Source organism: Diabrotica undecimpunctata, chromosome 7, assembly GCF_040954645.1.
Source record: "Diabrotica undecimpunctata isolate CICGRU chromosome 7, icDiaUnde3, whole genome shotgun sequence".
Lineage (NCBI taxonomy): Eukaryota > Metazoa > Arthropoda > Insecta > Coleoptera > Chrysomelidae > Diabrotica > Diabrotica undecimpunctata.
In genome coordinates this window covers 115,365,541-115,383,841 of record NC_092809.1, presented here as the reverse complement: position 1 = coordinate 115,383,841, position 18,301 = coordinate 115,365,541, and the positions used below count along the sequence as shown (strand labels likewise).

Below are 18,301 nucleotides of genomic sequence, written 5' to 3'. Positions count from 1 at the left end.
GAAGAATAAAATTTTTAATTTCCACTTTAACACCCTGTATATTTTTTGATATCAACATTTTATTAAAGCAACTTGGCTTAAATCATAATATTTTAGAGTATAGAATCTATATCTCCTCTTTATATCTCCTTTTCCATAAACTATAGCTGAATAATAAGTACAATCTTACATATGTTGATGCCTACAAACTATAAAGAAACGTTAGTCCTGCTGATCATTCAAATCAAATAAAAATATTAATCGGCAAAGTGAAACTTGGATTCTACCGATCTTAAATACGACAAATCCGGTGACATTGGCCCGTTTATGCATAGGCCATAGCAAACTACTCATGCTCACATACTTAAAAGGATTAATACACCAACATGTCAAAGTTATAATACACAATTAGATAACTGTTACTCATATTTTAGATTATTGTTCATTGTATAATACTTTCGTACAGTATATAATTTTTTATCAATGATATAGTTGTCCTTTAGACTCTATTTTCCTTAAAATTTTGATTTATCATTTCGTCTCGATTGCGAAGAGATTATAACAATATTCAAGCTATCACTATATAGAATGTGTTATTTGTATTAAATGTTTAACGATTTTTTATAATTACACTAAATATACATTTTCTTTTGACAGGTTCAGTGGTTATAAGGATGACTACAACTATAATGCACCAAAGAACGACTACGCTGCTGTCTTGGGATCAGGAAACTTTGGAGTTATTCCAGGAGGAACCTTTTATAACGACAACGATGAAAATTCCAACTATAATAACTATGATTCCTTCTTCCAAAATGGCCATGGTAGACCAGCTTATTATTATGCAGCTCAGTCCAATCCTAAACCATATCAGCACGAGCAATTTGCTAATTTTAGAGATTTTGCAGATATAAATACACCAAATGATAGATCCTACTCACAGTACGTTGTTGTCTATGCCCCCAAAAAGAATGATACTAATAAAAAAGATAATACCAAAGAAGAAAAAGTAGCTACAAGACCTGTCCCTAGAAATATTATCGAAAGCTTGACACTTATCGATTTAGAGCATCCCACTACTGAAACGGTTCTAGAAAGAAAACTTTCCAAATCAAAAAGGAAACTTGCTTTACTTCAGCCAGAAAAGAAACATATGCAAAAGAGTCTGAAAAAACTGAAAGCTAAAGAACTAGAGGAACCTCTAATGGCCTTAAGTTAGTTAGTTAAGCTTAGTTTTTAGGATAAAGATAATTTTGGTTCTGATGTCAGAACGTTGTACATATTTTATGAAGAATCAAAGTCAGCATAGAATGAATGTGATTTTGGTATAATTTAGATTAAGATGTTCAAGATCTACCTCTCTTATCAGTAGTGGCTTAAATGCACTCAAGGCTGATATTAATAGGACGAGATAGATTGGATCGATTCATAGCGTTAAATGCATTGATTATTTTTATGATATAATATTCTTTATTTGAAACCTAAATTTACTCCTATTTCATTTTAACAGGTACTAAAACTATACTTCATTTTTTAAACCATTTTTGTATCATACTGTATTTTATTAATGTGAAATTTGACAGTGTAGGGCACAGACAATACAATTGTATTACATTATATAACAAGAATGTATAGTTAAATTAGAATTGATAAAGATAAACTACATTAACTATTGCTACTAATAATAGTTTTTATATTCTAAACTACATATCATCTTCTAAATTTCTTGGTTTCATATAGGAGATTGATAGTTTAAAACTTTAAAGTTCTTAAATTGAAGTGGCGAGCTCATGACATTCTGTGTGTCTTTGCCAAAATGTTTATTTTTACTGTACTGTTACCCCAGTCGTCAGAGAGGAAAATACCACTGAACCTCTAAAAATAATACGAACAAGCTAAATTTTGCTGAGGATGCCAATTTTGGGACACCAAGAAAGTTGCAAAAAGTTTTCCACTCCTACCCTGAGATTTCCCCTCGTAGGGGGGAAAATAGAAAAGTTCGATTTACCAAGAGTCTATTCGCAGTAGAAAAAAAATTCACTTAAGAACTATGATAATTTTAAACAAAAATTTGTATTAGCACTTTTTATGTAGAATAAACCGTTCTCTCAGAAACAATGCTCGAAGAGACCGGCGATTTTAAATATCAGTTACGTGTACGAAATTTCTGAAGACTGGCCTATGTACTGTTTAGAGTTATTGCAGCAAACAAGCAAGCAATTTGATGCAACCCAGCCTGTGAGACTTGTTCACTCCTTAGAAAGATGTTCGGATGTAAAATTCATTGGAGGGAGGTGTATTATTTCGTGTAAAACAGGAATCACTCTACTACGCTCCAATGCTCCAGTCTATCCCTTTTCCCCTGTAGCATTTTGATGCGCGATAGGGGCTCAAAGTACCTCTTGTACATCTCAAAGGCACATATTATTTTTTTACTTCAGAGTCCATTGTTCGGCGCAGCATTAAGAAAGAGAGAGGAAACATAAAATCTGATCATTTGGATTCTGAATTTCAGAGTGAGGTCTGATCCTGTAAAAAAATAATTTTATGTTTATGATTGTATCCTTCAATTTTTCTATCCTTAATAAAATTTTTTTTTGGGTACATTGGCTGTTCATATTTGCTGCCAAATATTTTTTGGAAGTTACCTGTCTTATTACTTGTCCCTTGACGTACAAATGTATCCTCGTCTAATTATTTTCCTCTGGTAATTGTCTTTTATCTTATGTACTGTTGTAGTCCTTAAAAGTTGTCGAGATATCTGTCTCAAGTTTGTATTTTTTGTTTAATATTGTCATTGGTAAGTCAGTTTCTCCTGCACGAAGGCCTCCCCATGAGTTCTCCATTCTTCTCTGTTTTGTGCTACTTTGTTCCAGTTTCCCCCCACTTTGCTTTGATGTCGTCGAGCCACCGTTTTTGTGGTTTTTCATCAGAAAATTGTATCTTCTACCTTTGTCTTGCTTCGCTCGTCCTCAATTTGTATATGGTCTCTCAGAGAAACTTCTAACATAGCTCGTTCGTGCTGTTGTTTTTCATCTATTGGCTAATAGCTGTTTAAGTGTCACGGTCTCCATTCCTTAGGTCGTAACTGGTATAATCCAACTATTGAATAACCTTTTCTTTAAAATTATTGGTATCTTTTTGTTCTTCAACATAACTCTGAGTCTTTCTACTGCTTTTCAAGGTATCCATTTGGATTCTTCCAGTTATCTCTGCCATTTCATTCTGTTTACATAGTTTGATCGTCTGATCTAGGTACTCGGACGGTCCGATAAGTGCTTATTGCTTAAACTTAATCCATCAATGTTCCAGCTTCTTTAATCCGTCTAAAAAATACGTTTTCTTATGGTCTACAAAGAAGGCTTTCGTGGCGACGATGACGTCCTCATTCGACTTAAATTTCTGCTTAGCGATCTGCAGAATACGGTAAATAAAGCAAGAGTTCGTAGCAAAATTTTACCAATTCAGCCATATCTGAGGCAGAGGTACAAGCCGGTGCATTGTCATGGTGGAAGAATACTTTTTTCTTCGCCAGATGGGGCCGTTTTTTCTGCAATTCTTTATTAAGTCGTTTCAATAATTTGGCGTAGTAGGGCCCTATGACCTTTTTACCCTTCTTTAGGTAGTAGATGTAGATCACCCCTTGTGAATCCCAGAACATGGTCTTTCCGGCCGATAGTACAGTCTTCGCCTTATTTGGAGCACATCGCCAGGTGCCATCCAATGTTTCGACTGTTCCTGATATCTGATGTATCCCAGTGGATCCATGTTTCGTCAACGGTTACTAAATGATGTAGAAACTCCTTCGGATTTCACTTAAATAACCTCAAACACTGCTCTGAAGTGGTTTCATGGTTGCGCATGTTGTCTGGAATGAGCAAATACGGCACCTATCGCGCGGATCGCTTTCTCATGCTCAAAATTCCATGCAGGATATACGCGATCTTTTAAGATGCTTACTATCTCAGCTATCTCGCACACCATCAGTCAGAGCTCTGTCAATACGAAATCGTAGATTTTTGTCACTTTGTCCTTCGTGGTAGCCAATTTCGGGGCACCGAGGCGTGGCTTATCAAAAATTGACGTGCAGCCACGTGAAACCTATTAAACCAATTTTTGAAGGTTGCCATCGAAGGGGAAGAGTCATTTTATACAGCATCCAAGGGTCCTTTGATTTCGCTACCTCATTTCTCTTCCAAAAATAAGAATTGATTCACCAACCGATATTGCCCTTTTTCAATTTATCTAAAATCCGCGGATACGCCTGTTTTCACACCCGGTCGAAACAAAACTACCAGTCCGATTTGGCTGAAATTTACATTAGCTGTCTACAGGAATGTTTTACACGATAGAGGATTTCTCTTGAGGTAGTGGCGCCATCGGGCGGTAAGGCTAAGTACCTATAGAACTACCTACGTATATTTACTCTTCAACATTTTCGATCTCACTTCCATCTTAGTCTATTTCCATAGTTTGATTTGTCATTACTTGACATATAGGGTAGTTTCTCTATATCGTTACCTATGAGTATTATGTCATCGGCATATATCTTGAATAACTTAAAAATCTGCCGTCGATTTTATTTCCGCATTATTCCCAATTTAACTTTTTAATTCCTCTTTCCGATCTTATTTTGCTTGTTGTTAGACCTTCTACTACGTTTATTTGCACAGTTCATTGTGATATAATATGTGTTTTAGAAGTATTCTATATCTGGAATTAATCCTTGCGTTTTCTATTCCTTCTATTATGGCCCATAGTTCTATGGAATCGAATGACTTATTGGAATCCACAAATGCCAAATGAAGAGGTTCATAATTATATTCGTTACTCTTTTTAATAAGTGTCCGTATTGTCTGTAGATATTCTATGGTACTGTAAACTTTGCAAAATTTCGCTTTTTAAACATCATTCCCGCTGGTAACTATTGAACTTATTTGATAGTCTGTTGGTAAGTATTTTGGTAAGCAGTTTGTACGGATGTGGTAAGAGGCTTATTGGTCTGTAATTTTCGAGATTGTATTTTAATTAATTACGATTCTGTGTTTAAAATAGTTGTTGATGGAAAAAATGTACCCTGCTGCCTACCTGTTATTGTTATTAACAAATCAACCATACGAAACTAATATTTGCAAGAAATATAATATTGAAAATAAAATAGGAGTAAAAACTACGTTGAAAATAAAAAGTGTATAAAATTAATCTAGTTATTTTGAGACCAAAAGCTTAACAAAACATATCTTATAACATTTAAATATCAACGTGACCTAAATCAGCTGTGATTGAATTTGAATTTGCTTCGTAAGTAATTTTGAAATTAACGAAAGTGGGTGCCAGCATTCAAAAACCTTGAATAATAAATATCATAATGGTGCGAATCGCAATATTGGGTTGGTCATATTCTATACTGGAATTTTGCAACTACTAGTTTATTTTGAGGCGGGAATATAGTAAGAGTCAATTATATTTCTTTCTAAAATTAAACTCTTAATGAAAATCATTTTTATTATTATTTTTATAAACAATACAAGAATATCAAAATTGTATATTACAGACTTAACTTATATTTTATTACCTGTCTTTAAACTGATACAAAAAGTATTTACATAAAAAGTCATTTTTTTTTTAAAATAAAAAAAATGTATTTATGTCATACTAGTTCATTATCGTGGTTTTATTGCTTAGTTACCAACTACGTAATAGTGTACTTTATGGTCCACACGGGCGTAAAGATACAAACTTATTAGAAACATCTTTATTTAGCAACATTTCAAAACATTATTTAGAAATCTAAATATATATCTTGCATTTTCACGGATTTAGTTTGACACGTTTGACAGCATTTCCGCAGCACTTCCAACATAAAAGTGCGCGTTCATAACGAGGCGCCGACTCTCGATCGGACTATTTAGTTGAGTGTATCGTGGTATTATATTACCACCGCCACGTAAAATAAATGCATTATTTTAAATGCGAGATTTCTATACTCTAGGCGAGGATACCATGCCATGGTCTCCGTAATGAACGCACCCTAACACGGATAATAGAATGTCTACTAGTCAAAATGAAATCGAATTTTTTGGATTTTTTAGAACATATTTATTTGTAGATGCAATAACAAACTAGTATGACATAAAATTTTGTATGCACCGTGGGTATTAATAGATATATATGCCCTCGGGCGACTTACAAACCCTCGGGACAGAGGCCCTCGGGTTTGTAACATCTTCGCCCTCTGGGCATAAACATCTATTTAATACCCTTGGTACATAAATAACTATTTTTGCTTTGAAACCATTTTTTTTAATAAGCATTTTGAACGGTTAAAACTTACATATCGTATAATTAAATAAATACATTAATTAAGTAAATTGTAAACTGGTAACGAATAATTTTATTTAGGGTGATGATTAGCGAGTGATTTTTACGTTTTTATGTTTTTACCAAAAAAGGGACCATTTTGAGCCCATTAGTTTTGATGCAAGAAACGAAAAGAAAAAACATAAACAAAAATAAAGCTTTTTTAGACACATTCAAAAAGTTTGCCCCGAAAAGTGCTTTAGTTTTTGGGTATTTCACGTTGAAATATTCGATTTAGAATTTGACAAATAAGAATCTACGTTTTATGAGATATAACTCTGATTTTACTTGATCTACATACTTTATAAGTTCACCATTTTTTTTTGTTTTTTATAGGTTAAATTTTTGCTGTAAACATTTTGTTCGATAAATACTTACTTTTTGAGTTACGTGAGAAAAATCGTTTGAAAACGTTCTTTTTATTTTGAAAAATGAACATTTTCACTCGTAATTAACTCAGAAAGTATTGACTAGTGAAAAAATCCTAGTGAAAACTATGGAATAAAGTTGTTTAGAAATAATAAATTTATCAATTTCCGGACTTATTTTTAACGTACGTTTTTTCACCCCCTGAGTAAATGCAACCTGGGCTTGCGTCAAAAATTAGGTAGAACAAAGAGAAACCTAAATGCAAATTCTAAAGCAAATCTGTCGTGACGAGGACAAGTATACTCCAAAACGGTCATTTACTGGAGTAATGATTGGAAATAAACCACAAACCAGCAATCTGTTTGAAATTATAGCTATATACTTATATAGTATACAAACATAACTATACCTATACCTTATCAAGAGTCTTTTTCTTATGTCTAATGGTAGTTTTACGGAATTTTCCTTACAGTTTTATTAAAATCTTCTTGTCATTCATTAAACCATTTGTTTCCTTTCATTTTGTTTATCCCACGCCAACTGTACAGCATCAATTTGCCCATTTCTATACAAAAGTAATTTTAGATCATAAGACTATTCTTTTTAACTTCACCGTCAAAAGTAATCATCTCATTGTAGTACTTATTAATAGTGGTCATCTTTAAATGACATCTTTTTAGTGAAGTATATTATATCTTTTCGGATAGCCAAGCGGGCTGGGCGGCTGGCTTCTCCTTCGCTTCACTGCGAGAGATGTCAGTTCAAATCCCCAGCTCGATGTACAGAAAACAAAAAGGCTATCGCAGCAGTTTAAAATTCTAAATGAATCTGCGGCTTAGTCTAGAATATGCTGGTATCTGATCGGCCTATGGTGAAGCAGTACGGCAAGAGATAAGGGCTTGCGGCTTGGTGATACTCCTCCATAGATCCCTACCGGAAGGGCGTGTGCCGCCTAAATACCGGGTATGTATTTATATATATATATATATATATATATATATATATATATATATATATATATATATATATATATATATATATATATATATATATATTATATCTTTTTATTGCTAATTATTTGGTTCCCCTATTATCATAATATACATTCTCATACACTTGTTTAAATTTTTATAATATTTTTATTTGCAATTTGCAACTGTTACCTTGGCTTTTTTTTTGACAACCTAATAGTTTTAAAGATCAATCTCCAATCTTTTCTTTCATTTTTTTAACTTCCTTTGACTATTATCTACTAGATCTCTTTGATACCCCTTTTTAAGTTTTTAGAAGAACCTATATATTTTGGCTCATTTTTTTGCTATTTTTGTAATGAATAATATTTCTTTTTTATCAGTCTGATAATATCCTCCATTTAATTTTTTGTTGTCTTTCTTGATATTTTGGTTTGGTTTCACTTCTTAGTTTAATGCCCAACGCAAGCAATTTTGTTGTCGTTTATTGACTATCACCTTATATTCAACACATTCACGTACCTATATACTCTTTTCTTGACATGAAATGGTCTATTCAAATATAAATTTTACCTTATTTTTCACGCGATAAGTAGACTTTCTTTCTTTCGAAATAATGTGTTAACAACCGCCATATCTATTGATTATTTCAGGATATCATTTTCTGCAGAATTTCAAGTTTCATAGATTAGTCCTCATTGTATGGCTTCATATCGGCTCGTAAAGTAACACCGATGAATCACTTCCTATTAGAAATTTTTCCTCTGATATGTTGGTACTTCTTTATGGAGAACTTTTCTTGCCTTGTCATGCAGATCTACTTAATTATAGATACATACAACAGCCAACACTTCCTTATCAAGTACAAACTTTAATGACATTATGCTGTCACTCATTCTTACAACTTCTATTGATTCTTATTCGTTTCTCTATCAAAAATCATACCAACTTTATTCCTAGTGTTAACTTTCTTTAAGTATACCACATTCATTACAAAATAATTTGTGTTATGATGTCGTTCTTTTCATTTAATATAGTAGTAGCTGTAGTAGATTCTACTATAACTTTTGTAGAGTAATTTAGCACTGATAATTCATTGCTCAATATCATTTACCAACAAATTCCCAACGATCGCAATCTTATAATATGAATTCCTTTAATCTATGCAGAAAAAACTTTCTTACATGTTGAAATCTAGAAATATTGTATTAATGCAATTTGTACATAAAAACTGGTCGCGTAACAACAAATAATTTTGCATACAAATTACCCCGAACCTCATACTTTTACTGTTTTTTGCGTAAAAATCTTGGTACGATCAAGTTGTAAAATTTAATTGTGTTGTTAGTAGTGCTCATTAAACATTAAAACCGATCGAAATAAATTTATCTATAGTAGGTCCATTTTTGGCAACAGAAGTTACGAGTTACGAAAGTGGATTTTTTTAAATAGTTTAGAAAATTCTACACATTCTGTTGGGTTTAGTAATATGATATTGTTTACTCAATATGCACAATTATGTTTAAACTCTTTTATTTATTTAAATTGATCTAGATTGTTCTGTGAACTGTTCATCTACTTTATTATATTTTATCCTGTACTATTCTATTCCAATCTATTCTGTTCTATTTTGTTCTATTTTTTTCTTTTCCGTTCTGTTATGTTCTATTCTGTTCTATTCTGTTTTATGTTGTTCTTTTCTGTTTTATTCTTTTCTATTCTATTCTATTATGTTCTATTCTGTTCTATTCTCTTTTATTCTATTCTATTCTGTTTTATTCTGTTCTATTCTGTTCTATTCTATCCTATTCTGTTCTATTCTGTTCTATTCTGTTCTATTCCAATCTATTCTGTTCTATTTTTTTCTTTTCCGTTCTGTTATGTTCTATTCTGTTCTATTCTGTTTTATTTTATTCTGTTCTATTCTGTTCTACTCTGTTCTATTCTGATCTATTCTGTTCTATTATGTTCTATTCTCTTCTATTATATTCTATTCTGTTCTATTACGTTCCATTCTGTACTATTCTCTTCTATGTTGTTTTATTCTGTTATATTCTTTTCTATTCTGTTTTATTCTATTCTATTCTCTTCTATTCTGTTCTTTTCTGTTTTATTCTGTTCTATTTTATTCTATTCTATTTTATTCTGTTCTATTCTGTTTTATTCTGTACTATTCTGTTCTATTCTGTTCCATTCTGTTTTATTCTGCTCTGCTCTGTTCTGTTCTGTTCTGTTCTATTCTCTTCTATTTTTTCTAGTCTGTTCTATTCTGGTGTATTTTGTCCTTTTCTGTTCTATTATGTTCTATTCCATACTATTATTTGCTATTCTTATCTATTCTGTTGTCTTCTGTTCTATTCTGTTCCATTCTGTTTTATTCTGTTTTCTTCTGTTTTATTCTCTTTTGCAATTCAGTTCAACATAAATTTTATCTGAACACATACAAGTTTTAACCTATAGATCTAAATTTATTTAACAACTGTTTTAGATTTGATGTTGAAATTTAGACTATTGATTGCAGATACAGGAACTGTGGATCATTTTTATCTTTATATTCCTAAATGTTTTCACACCGCTAACTAAAATATCTGTTGTCTATATCTTATGTTTGCCTTTCATATGGGCTTTATCGGCTGCTGTGGAGCCCTTTTGGTGTCTTAATTTAATTCGTACTCAAACTTTTGCTCCTCTTCAATACTCCCGTTTGCTTGCTGAATCTTTTTCTGTCCCTGCTGAATTTCGTGCGTAATTCTTCTTCATGTTTGGATGTATAGCCTGCTAATGATACAGTTTAGTAGTAAACTTATGACTAAAAGGAAGTAGTTTCTGGCCGTTGCGTTGTTTCACGTACTAGAAAAATCTAATGAAGTAACGTGCTGACCTTAGAGATCTACATTAGACATCATGGGTCTATTGAATAAAACGATGTATTTGATTTTACCTCCTCGTATTTAAGTATTTACTTAATAGTAATTGAATAAAAGAACAGTAACTACTTAATTTAAAAGAATTTACTTGGAGCAAAAAGTAATCTCTATTATTTTCAAGGAGTTACTGAAAGTATAAGTTTATAGGTTAAGGATAAGGTATACCATTAGAAATACCTTAATATTTGTTAAGGGATCTTAAATGAATACTTACGCCAGTAGAGTGTGCATAATTACACTAGTAGAGTGGTGGTTTTAAATATTTTTCGTCTGTTATAATTATTATGGTTGACTTATATGTGTTCGTAAAAATAAACACTACAAGAAAAGAAAAAGCATATAAGTCGCAGTAAATGTAAGGTTCTATTGCGTTTTGAAAGCGAAAGTATAGACTTTCTATCCGATTATTTTTGCCACAGCTAGATGAAACCAGAGGAGGTGCACTTTGCTCTCCACAAAGGATGGAGATTTTTCTGCGATACGTTAGTGATACTGAATCTCAGCAATATCTGGTTTCTGAGAATTTTTAAGAAATCACATTAGTGGATAAAGTTTCCGTCTGACATAAAAAGTATGGAAGAAGCAAGGTTAAAATGGTGCAAATCGATTACAAATACCTACAGTCATTGAATGTAGTGACGAATTTACTAATAGAAAAGGATTTCCTAGCATAAATGTACAAGTAACGTGTGATGCAATTAAAGTAATTACAAGTGAAGATATGCCTGAAATGGCCTGGAAGGGTTTACGATTCGAGGATTTGGAAACAAAGTTTGATTTACCAAATTTTACATAGGTTTAGAGGCAATTTTTGCCTTCTTGGAGATAGTGGATATGGAATTGTTTTATGGTTATTATGCGCATTCAAAAACCCTTCAAACATAAGCGAGGAAGTATTTAATATGACTCATTCCAGAGAAAGGGTGATAATTGAAAGAGTATTTGGGCAGCTAAAGCAGAGATTTCCTATATTAGGGTAAACAGTAAGAATATCTTTGTCAAGAGTTCCAAAAATCATTATTGGTTGTGCTGTTATGCATATTTGCAAACATCTACGGGATGATTTTGAGTTTCCCGAAAATGAATTGAAAACCCACAGGACCCCTATGATGTACACCACAATGAAGCGGAAGTAGATAACATCCGTCTAAGAGGAGCTGCAAAACGTCAATTAATAGTGGAAAGAATATTTGACAATAATATTTAGAAACTATAAACAATATTTAACTTGATTTTGTAATTTTTTAGCGTTAATTCTTATTTGTTTACTTAAATTTCATTGTCAATTTTTGTGTCATAGATACTACAATATATATAATATATATATATATATATATATATATATATATATATATATATATATATATATATATATATATATATATATATATATTGTTTTGCTATTTAATACACTGAAACTTTTATTACAAAGTTTAGAAAACAAATGTGAAATTATAATAATTGCAGTACATATTTGAAAATTACAAATACTTGAAAAAATTGTAGTACATATTGGGAAATTACAAATACATTACAAGTTCATGTATTCTTGTAGTTCTAATATAATGCGACTACTATCCACTTCTTCTCCAAAACTTTCTTCAGGGGTACATCATTTGTCAATTTTTCTATCAGAAGTTTTTCTCTTTGAGGTTGAAGTCGGGCAACATTTAATTGTTCAAGAAGAACAAGTCGTTGCAACTCTTGTGTTGATAAATTTTCCGTTTCCTTAGTCTTTAATTAAATTTCTTCTTGTTTGCATTCTTTGCATTCATGCAATTTACCAATTTTTTTGTTACCAGTCATATTCTTATCCGTTTTCTTGCCTTCTCTTCACTTTTAACAATTGCTGGAACTATTGATTTATTCAGAAGAACCATATGATTTTTCAATATTTTTACAAATATAAACCTTTGACAGCCACTCTCCACTGGCAATTCTTCCTCACTTGACGACGATGACATGATTACTTACAGCGCTAAAATTTTACTGTCGTGGATATAGTACACAGAATATCAACTACGTTTGCAAACGTGTTAAAACGTATCTTGCAGGTATAAAATAACCTTACAAGACAATTTTATATGTAAATACTTAAAAGCATAAGTTAACACTTACAAGTATGTACTTAAATTTCAGAATGTTTTTCCAGTGTTACCTTATCAGATAAAACTTACTTTTATTTAAATATAAATAAGTAATATCTTATTCTTATAAGTATTAGCTTTTATTTAAAAGTTACTACTTCTAAGGTAACACTCATTTTTATTCAATAGACCCCATGAACGAGCATTAAGAATCTTTACGTTGGTTCACTTCGAAAAATACGATATCTATAACTATTTGCTTTATCGACCAAACCCAATTTTAAACTGAATTATAATAGACACGTAATATTAATATAAATATTCTTTCTTATACATTTCAATTTATTTTTGCTTAAATTATTTAGAATAAGTTTTGGGTCTCAAAATTTTTTGATTTTGCTGATTGTGTAAAATGTTTTATTACATTAAGTTAAGATTTATGTATGGACTGAAGTTTGATAAATAGGGATGCAGTGATTGGCTTTTTAAACTGTTTGTTTTTAAAAAATAAAAGATAAATCGTTGTTTTGTGTTTTATTTTATAACGTATTTGAGGACAAACCAAGGACTTCAAAGTAATAAAATTTACTTGGGACAAAATTATTGAACACAATCGATATTGAAAAAAAAAGGAGAGAAAGAAAAAAAATAATAACAAAATATATATCTATATATATAAAGTAATAAAATAAAGTTATAATATAAATTAATAATATAAATAATATAATAATATAAAGTAATAAAATTGATTTGGGACAAAATTATTGAACACAATCGATATTGAAAAAAAGGAGAGAAAGAAAAAAAATAAATAATAACAAAATATATATATATATATATATATATATATATATATATATATATATATATATATATATATATATATATATATATATAAATACACAATGTGAGTGCGATTAAAATCTCACTGTAAATGAGGATATCGGTCAAGGAGAAAAAAACTATGAAAAAACTATTTCAAACTTTTAATAGAAAACGTTTCGTGCAGTAATTTCTGCACTTTTTCAGTTCTAATGATTGTAAAGTCATAAACAGATGCCAAACAACGTCAAATGCATAGGTTTAGGTGTTAAAAAATACATTTGGTAACTAAATAAAATTAGAGTAAAAAAAACATTAACATTTTTTATAGATTTTATACAAACTTAAAAAAGTGCCAAAAATGTCACAGTATGTTACAGGAAAAGAATATACTTTAATACAATACTTCTATTCTATCGCTGATGTACAATATATTGAAACATTAAGCCAGGAGAAAAAGTAGCTTGTTTTAATTAGAGCTTAGTAAACAATTTAAAAAAATTAAAAATTTTTTATAAAAAAAGGAAAGTTAACTTTATTGTTGGAGACACCAAAGCAATTAAAAAAGCAACTATTTTTGACAGAAAGGGCTCAACTATTACGAAGAGAAAAACAAAAAATAATATGGCTTTCTATCTATGGAAATCAGACTTAGTATGAAAAATGAACTGATAACAAAAATAATCGTTTAGGCAGATTTTTTTGTAATATAAATCTGATTAAAAAGGAAGGTTGGAAATATAATGTACCGATGACCATTGACACGAAATTGTGTTGGGGAACCATGAGGTTCCTTTTGGAAAAGATTTTACATCGGGTGAGAAGTGTGAAAATTGCTGAAGTTCTCGTTGAAATGAATATAGGGCTATCAATCAATCTATATATATATATATATATATATATATATATATATATATATATATATATATATATATATATATATATGATCTTTTTCGAAAAAACCACACACACTCTTCTTAGAAAATCCATTTCTACTACTTCTATTATTTTTCTATCTTTGTTCGTGATCTAATAAACTTCTGCCCCATAAGTCATAATAGGCTCTACCAAATTTCGATATATTGTCAATTTCGTTTTTTGTCTAATCTAATATCTTTAGACCATAGTAGAGAGTTTAGAATGTTTACCGCTTGTTTTCCCTACTGCGTTGTGTTTTCGATGTCTCTTTTGGTAGTCTTTAGATATTATAGACCCGAGATATTTACATTCATTGCATGTTTTTGTGTTTCTAATTTCTAACTCTGAATCTTCTTCATCATCTCCTATTTTAAGTTACTCTGTCTTTGACATATTCATATTGAGGCCCCATTTTTCATATTCTTTGTTTAGTTTTCTAAACATGTAGTTCATGTCTTCCTCATCATTCGCTACGACTACCTGATCATCTGCGAAAAATTAAGTTGTTAGACATTTACCACCGCCTATGTCTATTCCCATTCCGGATACTTGTTTCCTCCACTGCTCTAGCGATGATTGAATATATATTTTAAACAAGGTCGGAGATAGACAACATCCTTGTTTAAGCCCCTTTGGTATTACAAAATAATTTAGATATAAAGTTTCCTTCTTTAGCGATACTTTAACGATACGCATTTTTGTATATGTCTGCAATAGCATCCACATACTCTCTACTTAGACCTACTTTCGTCAATGTTTGAAACAGTTTTTTCAAAGGTACCGTATCGTATGCCTTCTCTAAATCTACAAACAATGGGTGGGTAGATAGATTCCTTGCTTTCCATTTTTCGATTACCTGCTGCAGAACGAATATGCCATCAGTGCACGATCTTCCTGCACACGAACAAAAAGGAAAATTTTTCAGGTTATACCAAACTAAAGTAGGACTGGCATATCGTTTAATGTAACAGCAATAATCGAGAAGGGTGTGGCAAAAGAAAGTTTTACTGTATACAACTGTATACTGTATATTACTGTATACATCAACGGGTTTCTTCTCATGGCTTTACCTCCTGTTTAACTTAATCTTTAAAAGTATTGTAGTGTTTGAACCGCTAAACAAATGTCTAGAACGTCGCTTATTATCTTTAGAAAGGGACTACTTGCGAAGATCTGCCATAAAATTAACAACACTAAACATAAAATCTCAACAACCAAACACGAGAGTTTTAACAACTACTATTGAAGAATTTAAAGGCACACAACTTATTTGGTACAGCCATGTCGAAATAATGAATAACAGACGACCTAAGCAAATAATAAAATGGGTACCAGTTTAAAGAATAAATAGGGAAAGACCAAATACCTAGATACGATTAGAAGACGTTCAAAGAACAATGTCGTAGAGGAATCTTCAGGTTGGAGATAGGAACGTAAAGCGAGAATGGAAACTAACAACCGGAAATTGTAAGGCGCTATAAAAACTGTATGATATAACTTGATATAAATAACTGTACGATATTAAGGTTGGCGGCACTAGCAGTAAAGGTAGGGATGTCAATCAGTCAGTCAACAGATTGACTAGGTTATAAAAAGTTACACGTTTTCTAAGAGCACAAATAAAATATAAAAACGTATGTGTGTGTCTTTATTAATTTATGTACAAGTTTACAGTACAGTAAACATAATAGAAAAACTGGATAAGAAAAAAAGATTACAATAACTTACTAAAGTACAAACATTATAAATACCAATACTTTCTTTTCCCAGTTTGTACAAGAATTTAAAAAGATAAGATCACCACTCTAACGAACTTTGCATACAATACAACCTAAAGTGCAAATGAGCTATGTAATAGGGTAGGTCGAGAAAAACCAACTCCGTTGGAGTTGCACCAACGACCTTTTTCGACGCCTTAGTCAGAAGCTTCACACAACGTTTCACAGCTTGCGTATGGCATGGAAACTTATCAAATTTTCATTTACTAACATTTCCAGATTTTCTCATTAAAAAAATTCAGTTGGTCTTCGCAATAGAGGTAGGGACGATAACTGACATGTGCCCCAGTCTATCATCTCTGTGTAGTCAGTTTCACTGAAAATAAGTTTTGGAGTAACTAAGTTACTAGGTAACGGTCTTGTTGTTGTGTTTCTCGCTTTTATTACTTTTCTTAGAGCTAGCTCTCGGATATGCTTCCCATCATCTACAAGCATGCTTAGAAACAAATTTTCAGGATGAGCAAAAAATGAGTTTCTCTCTATGACGATATCAACAACTTGCAGGAGATTTTCAGGTAAAAATCTTGAAGCTTGTATTGCCTGTATTGCCTAAAATAGTTACTTTTCTTTACACTGAACCAGACAGGCACGTAAGACTTCATAATGAACGAAACTAAAATTTTATGTTCATGAGTAGGTTCTGCTGTACTTACGTAAAGTCGTAGTAGCAACTTTTCCGCGATATAGCAACACGAAATAAAAAAAAGGCTTTTTTTTCGGCCCACCCTAATGTGTAATAAAAACAATGTTATCATAGATGGGGAGAGTGAAGCAAAATGGTCCCTGTAACATTTTTTTATGCTAAAAATAACAAAAAACAAAATAATTAAATAAAATCTAATCAAACAATAAGAGGAGAGGATAGCAGGACATATTTTTGTGGAACAATTATATTTACATATGCAATTAAAAGAAAAATACCATTATTTTTAAAAAGCTCTAAAGGTTTTATACCATGGTTAGAGTAAAATGACCACGACCATAAGGTAAAATGATGCCTACAGTTCGTTTGTAAAGAAAAAATAATAAAACATTGCTATTTACAAAAATCGCAAATATACATACAATTTCTGCTCTCCAGTTACACCCGCATACAATACATGGCACCATTTATTGCACAAAGTGCACATATTCTTAACCTTCTTCGCCTGCTATGTACTAAATAATTCCCAGCAAAATATACATTCGACGTCGTCTTCAGCATAATTAAATTTTTTGTTTTTTCTTTTTCTTGGCGTTTGAAGTTGACTTCGGTGTTTCTGGTTTTCTGTTATGAAAAGATAAATTGGTGTAGATGTGAAAACCTTGTTCCTTTGATCAAGTTGATCCTTACAAAGTTCTTGAACTCCTTGTCAAAGGAGGTGTCTAAGGTAGTAGAGATATAGCATATGGAGTTACACAAGTATCTTTTTACACAAGATGATGAATTTTATTCCTTTTAACGCCATCTTTCTCTTTATAGGTGCTAACTTCGGAAATTCACATTGAATTACTAATTGCAGAGCTTGTAATGTCAACCTTATCGTTTGAAACAACGACTTTCGGATTTGAAGCTGCAGTAGATAAAGTTTTATTTTCTGGCAATCCCGCGGACTCTTTCCAAAAAGGTGATATCATCTGAAGATCGTCCATTTACTTCCCAGTCCTCTTATTTGGCTGATAAGGACGTATTACGATTTTTTCTTTTCTTTATAAGTTAGGAACTTGGAAGCAAAGAGGTATCTCTTTGTATTTTTCTTTTCCTTATAGGTAAAGAACTTCGAAGCGAAAAAGTATCTCTTTGTAGAGAAGTACTTCTTGGTTCATGAATAGGATCAACGGTTTTATTTTTCACTATAGGTCGATCAGTTGTATACAGTGGTTTAAATTTATAATATGGGAATATGTCCGGATTAAAAGAATAGATGCATATTGTGTTGAATCCACTAAGTCCTTTGTTAAGTGTGGTTGTTGTTTGATCCGACTTTCCAAACAAGCTAGCTATATTGTACAGAGTTACGACTGTTCCAGGGTTTGTTTTAAGCCATAATATAACTTCCTCAATAAAATACGCCATTAGTACCTTATACCCCTAGTACCCCTAGCACTGT

General features: G+C 31.5%; 1 protein-coding gene across 2 annotated transcripts in view; it reads left to right on the top strand.

The window, feature by feature from the left end:
- Nucleotides 1-11,907, top strand: part of LOC140445732 (uncharacterized) — a 124,447-nt gene extending 112,540 nt beyond the window's left edge. For both annotated transcript variants that reach the window (XM_072538028.1, XM_072538029.1), the window contains exon 3: nucleotides 637-11,907. In XM_072538028.1, the coding sequence (XP_072394129.1) occupies nucleotides 637-1,198 (562 nt within the window). In that variant the 3' untranslated portion in view covers nucleotides 1,199-11,907. The remainder of the gene's footprint in view (nucleotides 1-636) is intronic.
- The last annotated feature ends 6,394 nt before the right edge of the window (nucleotides 11,908-18,301 follow it).